This window comes from Pezoporus wallicus, unplaced genomic scaffold (genome assembly GCF_028554395.1).
Source record: "Pezoporus wallicus isolate ANWC-B61680 ecotype Strahan unplaced genomic scaffold, APGP_CSIRO_Pwel_v1 contig_5524, whole genome shotgun sequence".
NCBI lineage: Eukaryota > Metazoa > Chordata > Aves > Psittaciformes > Psittacidae > Pezoporus > Pezoporus wallicus.
This window is the reverse complement of record NW_026636622.1, coordinates 595,993-611,528: the sequence shown is the minus strand read 5'-3', so window position 1 is coordinate 611,528 and position 15,536 is coordinate 595,993. Positions and strand designations below refer to the sequence as shown.

Genomic DNA, 15,536 nt, shown 5'->3' with positions numbered 1-15,536 from the left:
TCCAGACAAGAACATTCCTTACATCCAATACAAATTCCTGGGGACAAATACCCTCCAGAAAGTCAGCCCTTCAACTAACTCATTGCTTGTAGAAGAAACACGTGAGGACTCAAGACCTACTTTATAAGTTTCCACACTTAAAATGGGAAATGAAACAGCAATATATCTGAAAGAAGCCAGAGCAACCCCTAAATTCACCCAAGAAAGAGATTTCAGCCATTCAGCTATTTTGCAACCTTGGAAACCATAAGGGAGGCAGGGTGTTGAATTTTCTGGAAAAACAGTAAGAATCAGGTTAGGCAAGGAGCTTTGGAAAAATCATGGGGACTGCTGATCCCACCTGGACACATGAGGAGGGACTAGACATCATGTTGCAGAAGCCCTTCAAGGTGATTGTTTTATTGTTTGTCACTTAAAGACATCAAAGCAGATGAGTTACATTCCTTTTCACTGAGAAATTACCAAACTACATTTTCACCATCGCAAAAAATGTTGTCTACTTTATATGTAAAACAGAAGTGTCACTGTGGCTTCACTGATATCCTGTTCTTATTTCACTCCTTTCCTTCCCCCCACCACCCAACGGCATCATATTATTTTCAGTGCTGCTTCCAAGAACACATCTTTTCAGTGCTACTTCCAAGAACACATCTTTTCATCTGGTGTTCTTCTAAATGTTCATCAGTCCATAATGAAACACAAGATCTTCTGAAGACAATTATCAATTAATTGGCTAAAAAGGCTGCTCCTCACATAGGAGAATCCTACTTTGTAGCTAGCTTAAAGACACAGAAGGTGTCCTGCCCATGGTTATTAAGCCAGTTTCAGTGAAGACTGAGCCCCCAGGCTGTCTGTAAGTAACTCAGCAGTTAGGCAAAGATCTCCAGTGATACTATCTTTTCAGAGTTGATGAAAATGGCTTTGGAGAAGCGAGAACCCGTGTTTGCTCCCTCAGAGAGAAAAGTTATGTTTTCAAGTCTTCTTTAGCACCAGAGTATCCTTACAGAAGCCATGTCAACTCTGAGCGACTAATGTAGAATGATGGGTTTCATGAGTTGTGCTGCTCACTGAAAAACAAGACAGTCTGTAATGTTAAACTTAACAGAAAGCAAATGAAAAACAATAGCAGAGACAGTGCTCTTGAAAGTGTATGTTGAAAGAAGCTGGACACTTCCTCCTCTTCATCCTGAAAAGATTACATCTGGAACAGCCCCTCAGCTGGATGACAGTACAGGGCAAGGTCTGCCACAGCCTCAGGGAACTGGAACACCCAGGTACAAGCTAAACATCCTAATTACTGATTTGTAGGTACTTCTTAAAATCTCCTGCTCCATGGCTCATTTTGGGGTCATGAATTTCACCAGAATATCTTTTTCATCTCAAAGATTTCCCCATTTCTGAAACATTGCCAAAGCAGCACTTAAACAAGCTCTACAATACATGCTGCCAACTCATGACACTGACAGCTGCTACCCTGAAGTGCTCATTGTGTTCTGGCTTCCTTTTATCAGCGCAGGTTTCTGCCAGTGAATCAGTCTGCTAGTGGAGACAAACTAGGAACTGAGGCAGAGGACACAAGCAAGGCAGTCAATACAGAGGTAAGTTGCTTGTACATATGTCTTTATATGCCTTTTTTCTCTGTTGCCTGTCTCCATAAAGACATTCAGTCTTGTTTTTGTGCAGTTGCTTGTAAGAATAGACAGCTTTTTGCCTCTCTGATCCATATGCCTATTGGTATACACAGAAGTGCTTGTTGGCTCACAACAGAAGACAAAGAAGTTTAACCTGCACAAAAGGAAGAACAAGAGCAACTATTTCATTTCCCTCAGCTTGTTTTCTTCAGGCTGAGAACGAGGGAATGAAAGTCTCAGTGTTGCAACAGTGTGTGTAAACTGAACCTCCTGCTATTGCAGTGTAATGCACATGCATGTTTTGTGAGTAGGGCAAGGCAGTACATTCTCATATACATTGTCACAGTTGCTTCTCTGGTTGGTGTGTGCATGCCTTACAACTTACATGAAATAAATTTAGACTGCTTAAAGAACAAAGATAGATAAATTTCTGGAGGGCTTCTATCTTAGTTTTATTAAAAAGACATAACGAACTTTCAAGGGCATTTCTCTCTGACCTTTTTAACTTCTAAGCATTCTTTAATGACAGTTTAACATGCCCATCCATCTCACTAGATAAAATGTTGCTCACATCTCCTAATTGTCTTTATTCCTGCACCGTAGGGAGCAGTGGTCTGCCAAGACTGATATTGCTTAGCCCACTATACCTTGTTTAAAAGGCAAATAACTGGAAGTCCATGAGCAATGCCAGCTAAGCCAGGTGATATTAAAGGGCACTGAGAAAAGTTTGCCTTAACGAGAGGAATAGTTTAGCCTCTGCACTGCATTGACTAGTTTTGAAAGTGATTTGAAAACAAGCTGAGATATTAGCAGAACTTTTTCTGCCAAAATAAGATTCCCTGTGGAGGGAGGGGGAAGCATAATTTACTGCCATTAGAATGGAGTAAAACAACAGAAAGCTAAAAAGAGTGTTTGGCTGTCTATGTAGTTGTGAGACTTCTTGTTTTGACAACAGAAATTAAGAGGGATTTAATATACAAAGAGAATTGAATGCAGTGTGTTTTGTTGCCAAATTTAAAGTTCTGGGTGTTCCCAAACACTGGTTCATTCGAACTCTCCAATGACTCATGAGGTTTGATTCTTTTAAATTTCTTCAGTCAAATTTAAAGGTTAAATTTCTGGTTAAATACCAGAAAAATTTGAAAATCCTTTTCCTATAAAGAGACTTAAAGAGTGCAAAAATATCTTGGTTACCCCTCCCTAACTCCCACAAATCCTGCTCATCTTCCCCACTACTTACCAGAGGATACTTTCTTATTTTATCTTGATTTGTAGCTCCATTTTCAAGTCAGAATACACTTCATAGAACAGCATGTCTCCTCACAGCAGATGTCTTATGCTAGAAGCAGACACCAGAAACATGTGGCTGCATGAAAACCTCTGTTCTTTAAACATTGGATTCTCCATGTCTAATGGACCTAGCAATGCCTGGTTTCAGAAAAACTTGTTTACGTAGTCTGCTTAACTTCCTAATGCAAACTATAGTAAAGGCAGGTCTCCTATGACATTCTCTCACAAACACCAATGCCCAGCCATGCTGTGACTACTTTTAAGCTACATGGACACTGACTAGTTGTCTAGTTCACTTTTGCTGACTGTTAAACTAGTTGCAGAACATACAACAGCTGTCTTTGGCCTGCCTTTCCCCCAGCAACATGCTAACTCCATCGAATAGTCTCCTTCAGCAAACAGTCCTCAGAAGATCCTGTGAATCCATTCCCTTACAAGCTTGTATCTCAGTGCTGAACATGGCAGATATTTACAAATGACATCCAGAGTTAATTACAGGATGTGCAGAAAGGTGAACTAACATAAACACACTGCAGTCATAGAAGTGTGCCCTCTTCTTCTGAGGAAACCAAGCTTACAAAAGCAGTAATGTCCCCAGTCATTACTGGTGAGGCAATTTTACTAGACGCCTCGATGAGCTGGAGACTTACATTGCATTACCTGACCTTTTTGTCCCTGACCCTTTCGTCCCATGGATTGTCTTGCTGAACATTTATATAGCCTGCCTGATCTTTACAGTCTTTTTCCACATGCAGAATGGCCGCTACTTTTCTCTTTGCAGCCCTCATTCTCTCCTCACTGATGCAGGCACAGCATACAACAACTATTAGATATATAATGGCTTTTCTAGAATGTGTAAGCACAGTCCTGAGCTTCATGTACGAATCATTTTTGTACAGTTGGTCAGATTGGATAGAAAATTCCTATCCTACTTACTTGCAGCTCTCTTGTAGGCAAGGACTGCTTTTACTGCTCTTCAAGAGTTTTTAACTGACAGTCCCACACCCAGTAACCTTCTGGGCTGCAGAACCTTCTCTTCCATTTTCTAAGGAGCATCTAAGTCAACGTTTGTGTGTTGAAAGCAAAGAAAGTGTTCCCGCATTCATTGACTGGGTTCTGGAAAATAAAGACTGAAACCTGGAAGCATGTATACTGTAGGTGAAGTCAGCATAACCTGGTGCTAGATAGACTGCACTCTGCATTCAGAGAAGCTAATCTGGTACCACCAGTCAACCCAGGAAAGGGCAAGGTCTCACTTTCCCATGACCAATACAAGATTTGCAATATGGACTGCCATTTCTAAGAAATATGGGAGGTAAGCCCTTGGCAACATGAAGTCAGTATCGGGCTCCACTGTTCACTGCTGTAAAACTAAACCATTCCATGGTTTCTTGGCTGGTAGTAGCCATTGATTTTGAGACAGAAACATTGGACGCAGAAGCAGCAGCAGGAAAAATGCAATTTCTGGGGATAACAGAAGAAGCAGGCAGCAAGGGGCTAGTGAAGAAGCCTGAGGGGCTGGTAAATGGAGACCTAGATGACTCAGTTTCAATCTGAAAGGCAAGGCTGACAGGGAATTGACTTACGGGGCTTCTGGGGAACCACACATGGGGACGTTGCTCACTTCATGTTATCAAAGGAACTGGTTTCAAACAGAACTTGAACCTGGTCTGGGGCACATCACCCCACAGTGAAAGCACAAGCTAGCACTGACCTGGTGCAAGCATAGTGCCCTAAGCCCATTACATCTCTTCCCAGAGTCCCTGTATAACTGCCTTTGCAGCTGTCACAAGCCTCATTGACTGTCCCTCACCGCAGCATACCACTGACCAGCACCAAGAATGGCATTTGAACCCAAAGGAGGAGAGGGCAGGTAGAAAGAGACCTCTCACCTCATTCCTGGTGAGACAGGAAACAAACAGTGCTTTCTTCTCCTTTCACTTCTCCTGCTGGCAGAGAAGAGGAGGCAGATAAAGGCAATCTGAGTGATGGTCATCTCAAGTATTCATGCTTCTTTGTCAGGCTTCTGTTAGATTCATGCCAACACCTTGCCCTGTCTGCCAATCACAGCTCCCTTGTTACCTGCAGAGTGTTCAGGCATGTTCACGTGTGGTATGTCAAAGTGTTTTCCTCATCTGTTCTGCAGCCCTGCCTGCTGAACAGGGTGAGCTGCAGAGAGTGCCTCCTCACAAAGGTACTTATTCTGGGAGCCCCTTGGGGAACAGACTGTAGGCAACCTTCTTCAACTCCCCAGTTGTGTCTTCCTGTGAAATTCCATGCCTCTCCTAATGCAGACAACCCTGCATGTGCTCTTTCACTCAGCCCCAAGATGTGGTGCCTCCTCATGCTGCTCTGCTCTCAAGCAATTGCCTTTTCAGCAGGATTCACAACACCCTCCACTCTGAACTCAGATGAAAGCCAGTTCAGGAAGACTCGTAACCCTGAATCCCTTATGAATGTTGTAAGTTGGGTCATTTTCTCTCTCTTTCTTTCTCAAGTGTCTCTCCAAATACCTAATCACTAACAGTCCCAGTGAGGATGCTAAAAAATGTCCCTTCTGCATTTCTTGTTTTCCCAACCTGCCTTTTCTAAAACCACTGCATTACTGACAGCGCTGCAATGAGAGTTGGCTATGAATGTGTCAGGGACAGATGTGACTCTTGCATATGGCATGAGGACAGACACATAACACTGCAATGGAGGGTGCTGGCTGCTACTTTTGCCTCCAGGGACAGGTAACTCTCCAGAGGGGCACTAGAGATCCAGGCTACTGTATTGTGACTCCCGCAACAGGACTCAGCCTTGGACTGTGACCAAAGCTAGACTACACTCTCCACTCCATACCAACTGAATTTCATTGTCTGCATTTAGGGTGAACCCCAACAGAAAAACGATGAACACAAGGCTGGGCGATGCCTCATGACACCTTTTTGCAGTCACCTTTCTCAACACACACTGGTATTTCTGGCTGCCGTACAAAGAAGGGAAGGTATGAACCTGGCAAGAGGACAAAGATCCTCCAGCATTATGATAGGGAGCACCAGCTAAGAAGAAACATCTAAACAGTCCAAGCTGCCAGAGAAGAATTCCTTTGCTGCGGAGGCAAAAGCTGGTTTCTAGTCTCAAAACAAAGCCCTCCCTTTCTGTAACAACCGCTTTCCTCAGTATAGTGGCAGGGGAGGATGAATTCCCTCTTCAAGTAGCAGATTCTCATTACACAAAGTAATCCAAGACCCATTGCTCTGAATCACCAAAAATTTCCTCACAGTACATGCAAAATTAGGTGTAGGTGGTCTTATGAGTTCCTTAGTGACAAGAGCTCCACCCTTGTTTGTCTTGCCTGCTTGGCTTTCCTAACTACACTTGGGCAAGGAAGGACTGATTATGGACCAAAACCCACAGCTTTTGGCATTGTCTTATATCAACACTCCTATGTATTTAATTTATAGAAAGGTATGATCTGTATCAGCCTTGCAAAACAGGACAAACTATCTCCCAAAAAGTTAGTCACTCAGTGCAGTCCTGTTTCATCCCATAATGTGCTGTCGAATACCAGACAACTACCACTTAAGCAGGACTGAAGAAGACTCTGGTGCATCTTTTTACAAGACCTGTAATAATCATTCTCAGCCATGGTCCCTGTGGCAGGGGCCTTGCACTGATGTCTCAGAACAGCCCACATCCACTCTGCTCAGCTTGGTTACCCTCCAAAACAGGACAACCTGCATGTTCACAAACTCTCCTTTGGTTTCTCACAGAGTGAAATTATCAGATATCATGGATACCCCAGTGAGAAACACGAAGTTACTACAGAGGATGGGTACATTCTTAGTGTTTTCAGAATTCCTGCTGGGAGGAACAGCCGAAATACAGGTATGACACAGTCATAGGATGGGAGGAGGAAAAATAGGAGAAAGCCTGAGGGTCAACCCTTCTATGGGTCCCCCATCTTTCTCCTTTGCACATGCTGTGACATGTTCCACACCTTTCAGTCTCAGCAAGACCACCTAGTCAGGAATCTGGCTTGAATTCTGAATCCATCTGAAATCCATGCATTCAGTGTCTCTGTTCCTATTTGAGACTTTTCTAATAGTTTTGTAACATCACAGGTTTGTTCTTTCATGTGGGCTGGGGAGGATGTGTTAAACTGGATTTTGGAAGGTTTTGCATTAGCATTCTAAGTAACATACATTCAAAATAGAAGCCTGACAACAAAGTCTCTCAGGTTGGCATATGACTATTAGTTCCTAGCCTTTGAAGGACAGAGATATTCTTAAGCAAGTTGATAAGGTCATCAGTGAAAAGCAAATGCCTTTCATTTTTTTTCATCATGTTTTCTGAATGGAGAAAGAATTTCCACCTGGAATTTAAGGTGCCCCAATGATGTTATTTTGTTTATTACTCCTTACTAGAACTATAGAATAATTCATTCTGAATGCCTACTCCTATTTGGATCTCCTCCTTCAGAGATCATCTGGACCAGCCTCATTGTCAGAGTAAGGTTAACAAAGTTAGATCAGGAACCCTGCTCAGCTGGCTACTAAACAGACCTAAAGGTAGATACGGTGCCTTATCTTTCATACATTATTTGTATTTACAAAATACATTTACAAATACCAAAAATTAATGTTTGTATTTCAAACACATACGCCTTCAGCAGTTTTCAGCTGCGGATATATGGTTTCAATATAGGCGCCTGTAAGTTTGCTTTCCAGTACAAAAGGAGCTGGCGACAGGCCTCCTCATTAAATTCCTTATTTGACAGTCCTGTCATGAAATTGTTATAAAATGTCATTAAATGTTTCCTGCTTACATGGAACAAACCCCTCAGGTTTCTCCGACCAATATCTATGCATAGTTCTCCTGGGAGCTTCTTGAAGAAGGAAAGATTTAAACCCTCTTATAAACCAATCTTAAATACACAGTAACGACTGCTCCAATATAAGAATATTTTTCTTTTCCAGGGCAAAAGCCTGTAGTCTTCCTACAACATGCTCTTCTAGGAGATGCTACACACTGGATTTCTAACCTGCCCAACAACAGCTTGGGCTTCCTCCTCGCAGATGCTGGCTATGATGTCTGGATGGGAAACAGCCGAGGGAATACTTGGTCTTTAAAACACAAGACCCTTAATCCCAGCCAGAAAGAGTTCTGGCAGTTCAGGTACTCTGTAGAGGGAAAATTACTCAGACAAAAACTCTGAGGGAACTAGATAGCTTCAGCCTGAAGGTTTTTACCTAAACCAACACCAGAACAGAGTTTACACCAACCAAGGAGAGTAAAGAGCCAGATGAAGAAGGATGCTCACTACTACACAGTGTTGAAAGCATTGGCTGGGGAAGAGATTTCAGACTGGGAAACAAAATGGAATACTCAGTAATTCACACTGTGATAGCTAAATTGCCTGCTCACATTCTGTGTTTCTCCTCTGTAGCTTCGATGAAATGGGTAAATATGACATTCCAGCAGAGCTGTACTTCATCATGAATAAAACTGGACAGAAGGATGTATATTATGTCGGTCACTCTGAAGGCGCAGCATCAGGTAATGTCAGGACACTCACGGTTCACAACCACGCATGTTTATATATGATCAGGAGGTAGGTCACCCTATTGATTCAGTTGTTTTTCTTGTTTATAGAGAGCTAGCAAACATAGAAGTGTCTTCTGAGTTGAGATTCAGAAAATATGCAAAACTTTTCTAAACCAAGCTTTGACTACCCTTAATAAGCAAAGAAACCCAATAGTAGATCCAAATACAGTTCAACTTTTCATGTAATTAGAGACATGAGAGTAGTTATTTACTGTCTACTTCAGGTATTTTTCTTAAATTCTTAGCAACAGGAATTTTTATGTTCCTCTTTAATATTAAAACATTCAGTTAATTCCTTTGTGAACAGGAAGGATAAGCTAAAAAGATAAAACAGAAAATATAATACAGGACTTCAAATAACGAGACAAGGAAAAAGAACCTTAACATTACTAAGTCATGTGACTTAATGGCAATGTTAAAATTTAAAGCATAGCTTATGAGTTGCTTTAACTGGCAATATTACTGTTTAAAATAATATTGTCAGAGACTGAACATTAGGAAAAAAGTGTCAATAACTTATTTTCTCTTGGTGCCAGCCTTTAGCATTGACTCACTGCATGGCCTCTGAATGTAACTAACTTTCTCTTAGAATAAGTTGAGAGTTCCTGATGTTTACAGTTTAAGAGCTGTGAATGGACATTGACTAGAAAATGAGCAACTGCCAGTTCATTCATGTGAAATGACCCAGAAGACAAGAGAAGGAGATGTGGGAAAATCATATATTGTCACAGTTCCAGACCTTTTCTTTCTTTTCCTCTCATGAAGTTACTTAAAGACTCTCATGGCAAAACAAAGTAATGATCTAGGACTTCTTCAGCTGTCTTTGATGCAATCAGTCAAAAAGATTCAAAGCTCCCCGTATTCAGCTAATTATTCTGCAGTTTAACGGAAGCATGAACATACATAGACCTTTAGAGACTATAATATGAAAAACTCATTTTTCATGAGAGTTTTTTGAACTTTAGGGGAAATTGATTTTATCACAAAAATTTCATTGACGTGTTGCCTACAGAAACTATTCTGATAAATGCCATATTCAGACATGCTCTAAAACTCAGAATGAACTTTGCCTCCCAATAAAATCCGTTTCATGATTTAGCTTCAACATTTGCCTTAGGTAAAACATGAAGCACAGACAAACATGAACAGACAATGGGCTGCAGATCTAGCCTAATTTCTCATTTGCTACCTACTACTTATTTGTTTATCATCTTGTCTGTGGAAGATGTCTTCACTAACTCAGGCTGTCTCTTATGCACTTGCAGGCTTCATAGCATTTTCTACATACCCTGAGCTGGCTAAAAAGGTGAAAATATTCTGTGCTCTGGGCCCAGTAACCTCATGTTCATATGCTACAAGCCCTCTGGTTAAGATGACAAATCTTCCTGAACCACTGATGTGGGTATGTCATTCTTTCCTCTAAGGGTCCCAATGCTTGACTTAACTTCACAGGGTTCACCCAATCTGAGGCAAAGTGTTCCTGAACAGATGGCATGCTGATGCTGAGCTTGGGATGAATTGAGTGCTTTTAAAAAATATGTTCCCAGACTCTGTGAGGAAAATACTGGAGATATAGGGCTTGTAGCAGCAGGTCCCAGTCAAGCAGGAGACTTGATCTCAACTAATATTTTGCTGGCCTCATGCAGGAGGAACTAAACCAGAGCTGCAATAGCAGCTATACAATCTCTGGGATTTCAGAAATGAGTGACCACTGAGGTCATTTCACTAGAAATGGAGGATGGTTTCTTCCAGTATGGATGACAGTAACAAGAAGGAAGGATACATGATACACTATGGGGAAGAAGGTGTTGCTAGGGGTACTGAGAGGGCAACCTTCTTTAGCAATCTTTGAGTACTGAGTTAGGAGGCTAGGCTATTAGCAACGGTTTCATGCATAAAATACTACTGTAACAAGGAAAAAAAAAAAAAGTGCTGTGATGCTGTGATTGTGCTTTTTCCTTCCCTCAGTTACTATTCGGTTGCAAAGGAACCATGCACCAGGTTGGTTTTCTGAGAGGACCTGTGACACAGCTGTGTGCAAGCCTGGATAAGTTTTGTGGCCACATACTCTGTTATGTAGCTGGAGGTAGCATAAAAAATTTGAACACGGTATGTATATGCAAGAACACCTACTCAAAGTAAAACTGAGGTGATATCAGAAGTTACAGAAGTTACATCTGTGCGCTCTATCCTCATCTAGTAACTGTCAGGAATGTAAACATATATAAACCACAACATAGTTCTCAGCAGATGGAGGGAATGCCAGGACATTGTGCCAAACAAGATTAGAGCTAATGACGGATGGGAACAACAATTAGGCAAATCCTAGTCACAGAAAGGACAGAAAACAATCTGGAGCTATACTGCACATGTCAATAAATGTGCACTCTTTTGAGGCTAAGTTAATCATGTTTTGGTCATACACAGATGCTCTTTAAAAAGAGCAAATGGATGATGGAGTCAGACTTCTTGGTAATACAGTTCCCAGTTTGCTTCTTCAGCGTGCAGACACCAGGGTCCTCTGAACACTGGAATAATTAAAAAGCAGGAAAAAGCTCCTTCTCCCTTCCCACTTTTCAGACTGTTTGTACCAGAACTTGGACCTAAGGATCTATAGTAAGGGCCATTTTCCTTATTTTCCTTTTTTCCTTTTTTTTTTGTCCTTAGAACTGTGCTCAACAAATTAATCTGAAAAAATCTGTAGAGCTACAGAAAGCCCTTCCCCTCTGTCTGTGAAGTGCAACATATCTACAGTGGGATTCACAGAGATTAGCGAGTCAGGCAGAGTGGACAGGAGAGACAGGAGAGTTGTCCCTATGCTTAACAACACATGGATGCTGTAGTGTGTCTTAAATTCCCCTTACAGTGGCCAAAGTATGCAGAAGCTGGCCTGTGTAATGTTTATTACTGCAACATTTGTAAAGACTGAGGACCATTTTTCTCCATCTACAACCACTTGTAAAAGCATATACGGGAAAGCAGTGAGAATCAAAGGTTCAATGCAAAAGCAACTAGAAGCATTGCAGCCCCTTTGAATTGCAGAGCTAAACCATTAAGGATCTTTCCTGACTTGGGTTAAATCACTAATGTGGTTCTCAGTGCAAGATAACAAGTCTGAGGAGGAATCTGGGGAGATGGAGTTAGAACATCTCCTTAACAGAATTATAAAAATGCAGAACTAAAAAAAAAACAGAAGAAAAAGCAATCAGTTTTGTAAGCTGGCTTCTTTAGCACTAGGACTAAAGCAAAGAGAAAACCAAAGCTTCGAAAGACTTATACACTCATAGGAATTTGATGTGAGGTGAGGAATCTACTTGGCAAGGACTGGAAGGTTTTTCCCTACTGCTGCTCAACCACAGGATCCCACAGTACTGTCTTCAGGGAACAGACTTGCTTTCATGGAGAAAATGTGCAGGTGCATACAATTAAACAGCTATTCCTAAGTCTGCTTCTCAGTTTTCTGTCTGATATTTGAGGCATAGCCTATTAAAATGGGGGTTTAGCACAGAAGCAGTATGTTGCTCGCTCGGGTCCTTCACATCTTTATTCTATCACAGTGTTTATAACACTTTGGATCACTGTGTTTATAACACTTCTGCTTTCTCTCCAGAGTCGAATAGATACATACGTAGGACATTCTCCTGCTGGAACATCAGCACAGGACTTTATCCATTGGCGTCAGGTATAACTGCATACTGCCCTATAAATACTCTTACTACTGCTTTTTATGCAACCAACAACCCACAAGGGAAGTCCAGAGAGGGTGGATTTGGAGGATCACATCCTCTCACATGCTTCCATGGGCACCTGCCAGAAGGAGCACTGTATCCCATGGAACACCAGAGCATTATCTGAATTGCCCCTTTGGTATCAGGCACTAGGATTTCCCCAGGACATATCAGACAGTAAGGATCAGGATAAAAAGAAAATAACAAAGGCAATACAGCAAACAGATTTCTATCACATTCCCAGGTACTTGAAGCCTTGCAGTCAGGGTTTTCTAAACTGACAGACAATCCTTTATTACATGCAACCACTCACAAATAAAATTGTTTTTGTGCAAAATAATGTGACAAAAAAAAAACAACAAACCAAAACAAAACAAAAACAACCCAAGAAAACCCAACACACACACACAGAGAAACAAACAAACAAACAAACCCAACAACAACAAAACCCACAAAAAAACAAACCAAAAAAATATCCTCCAAAGACGCGTACTTAACTCTTAACATCAGTCCTGCAGGGCATATAGCAGCTCTTCTAGACAACCAGATCAGGAAGGCTAATGCCTGTGTCTAATGTTCCACCTCAAAACTGCTGTCAGGGCACAACTCATACATAGCCAAACTCATGTAACTACAGAGCCTTTGCAAGTGCCACCAATTCTGTGAACAGGCCAGACAAACCTGACAAACAAAACACGTGAGGCGTAAAGAGAGGTCTTATATTCTGCTAGGCTAGTAATAAACTAGTAATAAACCTGAAATGTTCTAGACATTCAGATCCTCTTCCTGTGTGACAACTGAACCCAACTGTGCATCACAAACAGGGACTTGATACGGAGAAAACTCCAGGAACAAACTTGCCAACTTTAGTTAACCAAGGTACTCAAGTGAAAATTTAATAACAAAACATACCAAGGGACGTGACTGGAGATAAGGAGAAAAAGTTAGCAAGAGGAAAGGATGGAGCTACTCACCCTACAATCCACCCTCAATGTTTGTGGAAGCCTACAGCCAGAGGAAGGGGTGGGAGTAACTCAGAGTTCACTGTCTAAGCCTTGGCTTCAATTACAGGCAGGAAAATACCTCCTGCACGCTGCCTTTCCGTCCCTCAACACTTCTATCTGTTCTTTTGACAGATAAGACTTGCAGGCCAATTGCAAGCTTATGACTATGGCTCTAAGGAAAATATGAAGAAGTACAACCAGGTAAGGCAATACAGTTTCCCTGAGAACTATCCTCAGGTCCTGAAAAAACTAAGAACAGAAGAATTCACATTTCAGCACCTGTAGGTGATACAGACAGAGGGAGAGAGTGTCTGAGGTAATGTTTCACCTGAATTTCATACTCGTAAAAGTCTATTCACAGAGAAGGCATAGGCAGGTCCTTGCAGACAGCTAAGAAAGTTTGGTTTGTCTGTTCTACTGATGCAGACATGTGTCCAATGACATGTCAATTTACCTGCCATTCCCAAAAGGCTAACAGCCAATCCTAAAACTGGATGAGTATGGAGCTCTTCACTGTCCCCAAAATCCTCAAGGTCTGCCTTTCAGCTAAGGAAAGAAATCTTTCTTACAGCTAAAAGTGAAATGCATACCTTGGTTTGGGGAAGCTTAGAAAATTTCTAGAGTGAAATTGACCAAAGTATTTCCTTGACACTTAAATCCAAAGCATAACAAATAAGACCAACAGTTACACTCAGTGCCCCAACAAAACTTAAAGATCTTCCCACTCTAAATACACACATTAAAAAGCTCCAGAGTTCTTGACTGATAAACAGATATGGCTCTTTTCATATCTGTTCTGAAGGCAAAAGCAGGCAAGACAACTCTGCCATATCTTATAGAAAGACACAGGAATAGAATGGATCATTACTTTTCACAGTAAACAGAGAACAGGATTAGGGAAATAGACACTAAGAGGGTGGTCTTCATCCTTACTGTTTTATTGCAGTGAGTGCAGAAGGGAAAAAAGGTGCTTGCACAGAATCCTTCCTCTAAACACAACCCCTGCTATAACAGCATTCACTCAAGTCTCTTCCCTTTCTTACAGTCTTCTCCTCCTGTGTACAAGATAGAGGAAATAAACACCCCAATTGCTGTCTGGAGTGGTGGACAGGACAAATTTGCAGATCCAAAAGACATAGCAAAGCTGCTCCCTCAGATTAAAAATCTCCTTTATCACGAGCATTTTCCTTCTTGGGGTCATCTTGATTTCATCTGGGGCCTTGAAGCAACTGACAAAATGTATCGGAAAATCATTGAACTAATGACAAAATATTGAAATCACATGCACATGATTCACTCAGCAGAAATCTCCAGAATTTCTGTTTTGCAATAATGGTAAAACCTGGGGAAGAGGTAAACACAGAGACACACATAGTGGATAGCAGTATTTACCTGCACTTGTTTCTTGCATTCCTCATAGTTTGAGGGTTTTTATAGTGTTACTGTGACTGCTGTCTTCCTGAGAAGTTTGAGGTGTATAGGAATGAAAACTGAAAACATAAATATACTTGAGCACACGCTGCAGAGATCACTGAAGTTGGACAATTTTTATTTCTACAAGACTGCAAGACTGAGTTTCCTAAGGCTAAACTCTGTTGGTCCCATGTGTACCTTATGTACCCCACAGAGCCATTTCCATGCCCAATTTGTATTTTCCCATGAAGACCAAAATGTGGGATTTGTTCATTTGTTTGTTGAAGTACAACTGACCTTTGCTTAAATTAAAGCGTTCATCTACTTGGCAGAAAACCTGGGTTTTTTTTTTTACTTCTTTTTCCCTCCTCACATTTACTTACAGTATCGACACAGTCAAGAGATCTTGAGACACAGGTAACTGATCAGGCAATAGCTCAGTAGTTGCCTTCCAGTGTCTGAAGGGGGCCTATAGGGATGCTGGGGAGGGACTCTTCATTAGGGACTGTAGCGATAGGACAAGGGGTAATGGGTTCAAACTTAAACAGGGGAAGTTTAGATTGGATATGAGGAGGAAATTCTTTCCTGTTAGGGTGGTGAGGCACTGGAATGGGCTGCCCAGGGAGGTTGTGAATGCTCCATCCCTGGCAGTGTTCAAGGCCAGGTTGGATGAGGCCTTGGGTGACATGATTTAGTGTGAGGTGTCCCTGGCCATGGCAGGGGGGTTGGAACTTGATGATCTTAAGGTCCTTTCCAACCCTAACTATTCTGTGATTCTATGACTTCCAAACAACAAGAAATCCAACGTCAGAAAAACTTGTAGAAATGTTTTCCTGCCCTCCATGCCTAGATGTCACCCAAACATTTGTTCATGCACT

At 41.6% G+C, this 15,536-nt stretch overlaps 1 protein-coding gene across 2 annotated transcripts; it reads left to right on the top strand.

Moving 5' to 3' along the window:
• Positions 1-983: 983 nt before the first annotated feature.
• Positions 984-14,521, top strand: LOC130594825 (lysosomal acid lipase/cholesteryl ester hydrolase-like). 2 transcript variants are annotated; one of them, XM_057401021.1, is made up of 11 exons: positions 984-1,308; positions 1,512-1,598; positions 5,244-5,382; positions 6,680-6,794; positions 7,886-8,084; positions 8,356-8,465; positions 9,779-9,915; positions 10,482-10,622; positions 12,124-12,195; positions 13,378-13,446; positions 14,291-14,521. In XM_057401021.1, the coding sequence occupies exons 3-11, from the start codon at positions 5,251-5,253 to the stop codon at positions 14,519-14,521; spliced, it is 1,206 nt and encodes a 401-aa protein (XP_057257004.1). In that variant the 5' UTR covers positions 984-1,308; positions 1,512-1,598; positions 5,244-5,250. The 2 variants fall into 2 exon arrangements, with proteins under 2 accessions (XP_057257004.1, XP_057257005.1); XM_057401022.1 differs by lacking the exons at positions 984-1,308; positions 1,512-1,598 and adding an exon at positions 5,046-5,115.
• The last annotated feature ends 1,015 nt before the right edge of the window (positions 14,522-15,536 follow it).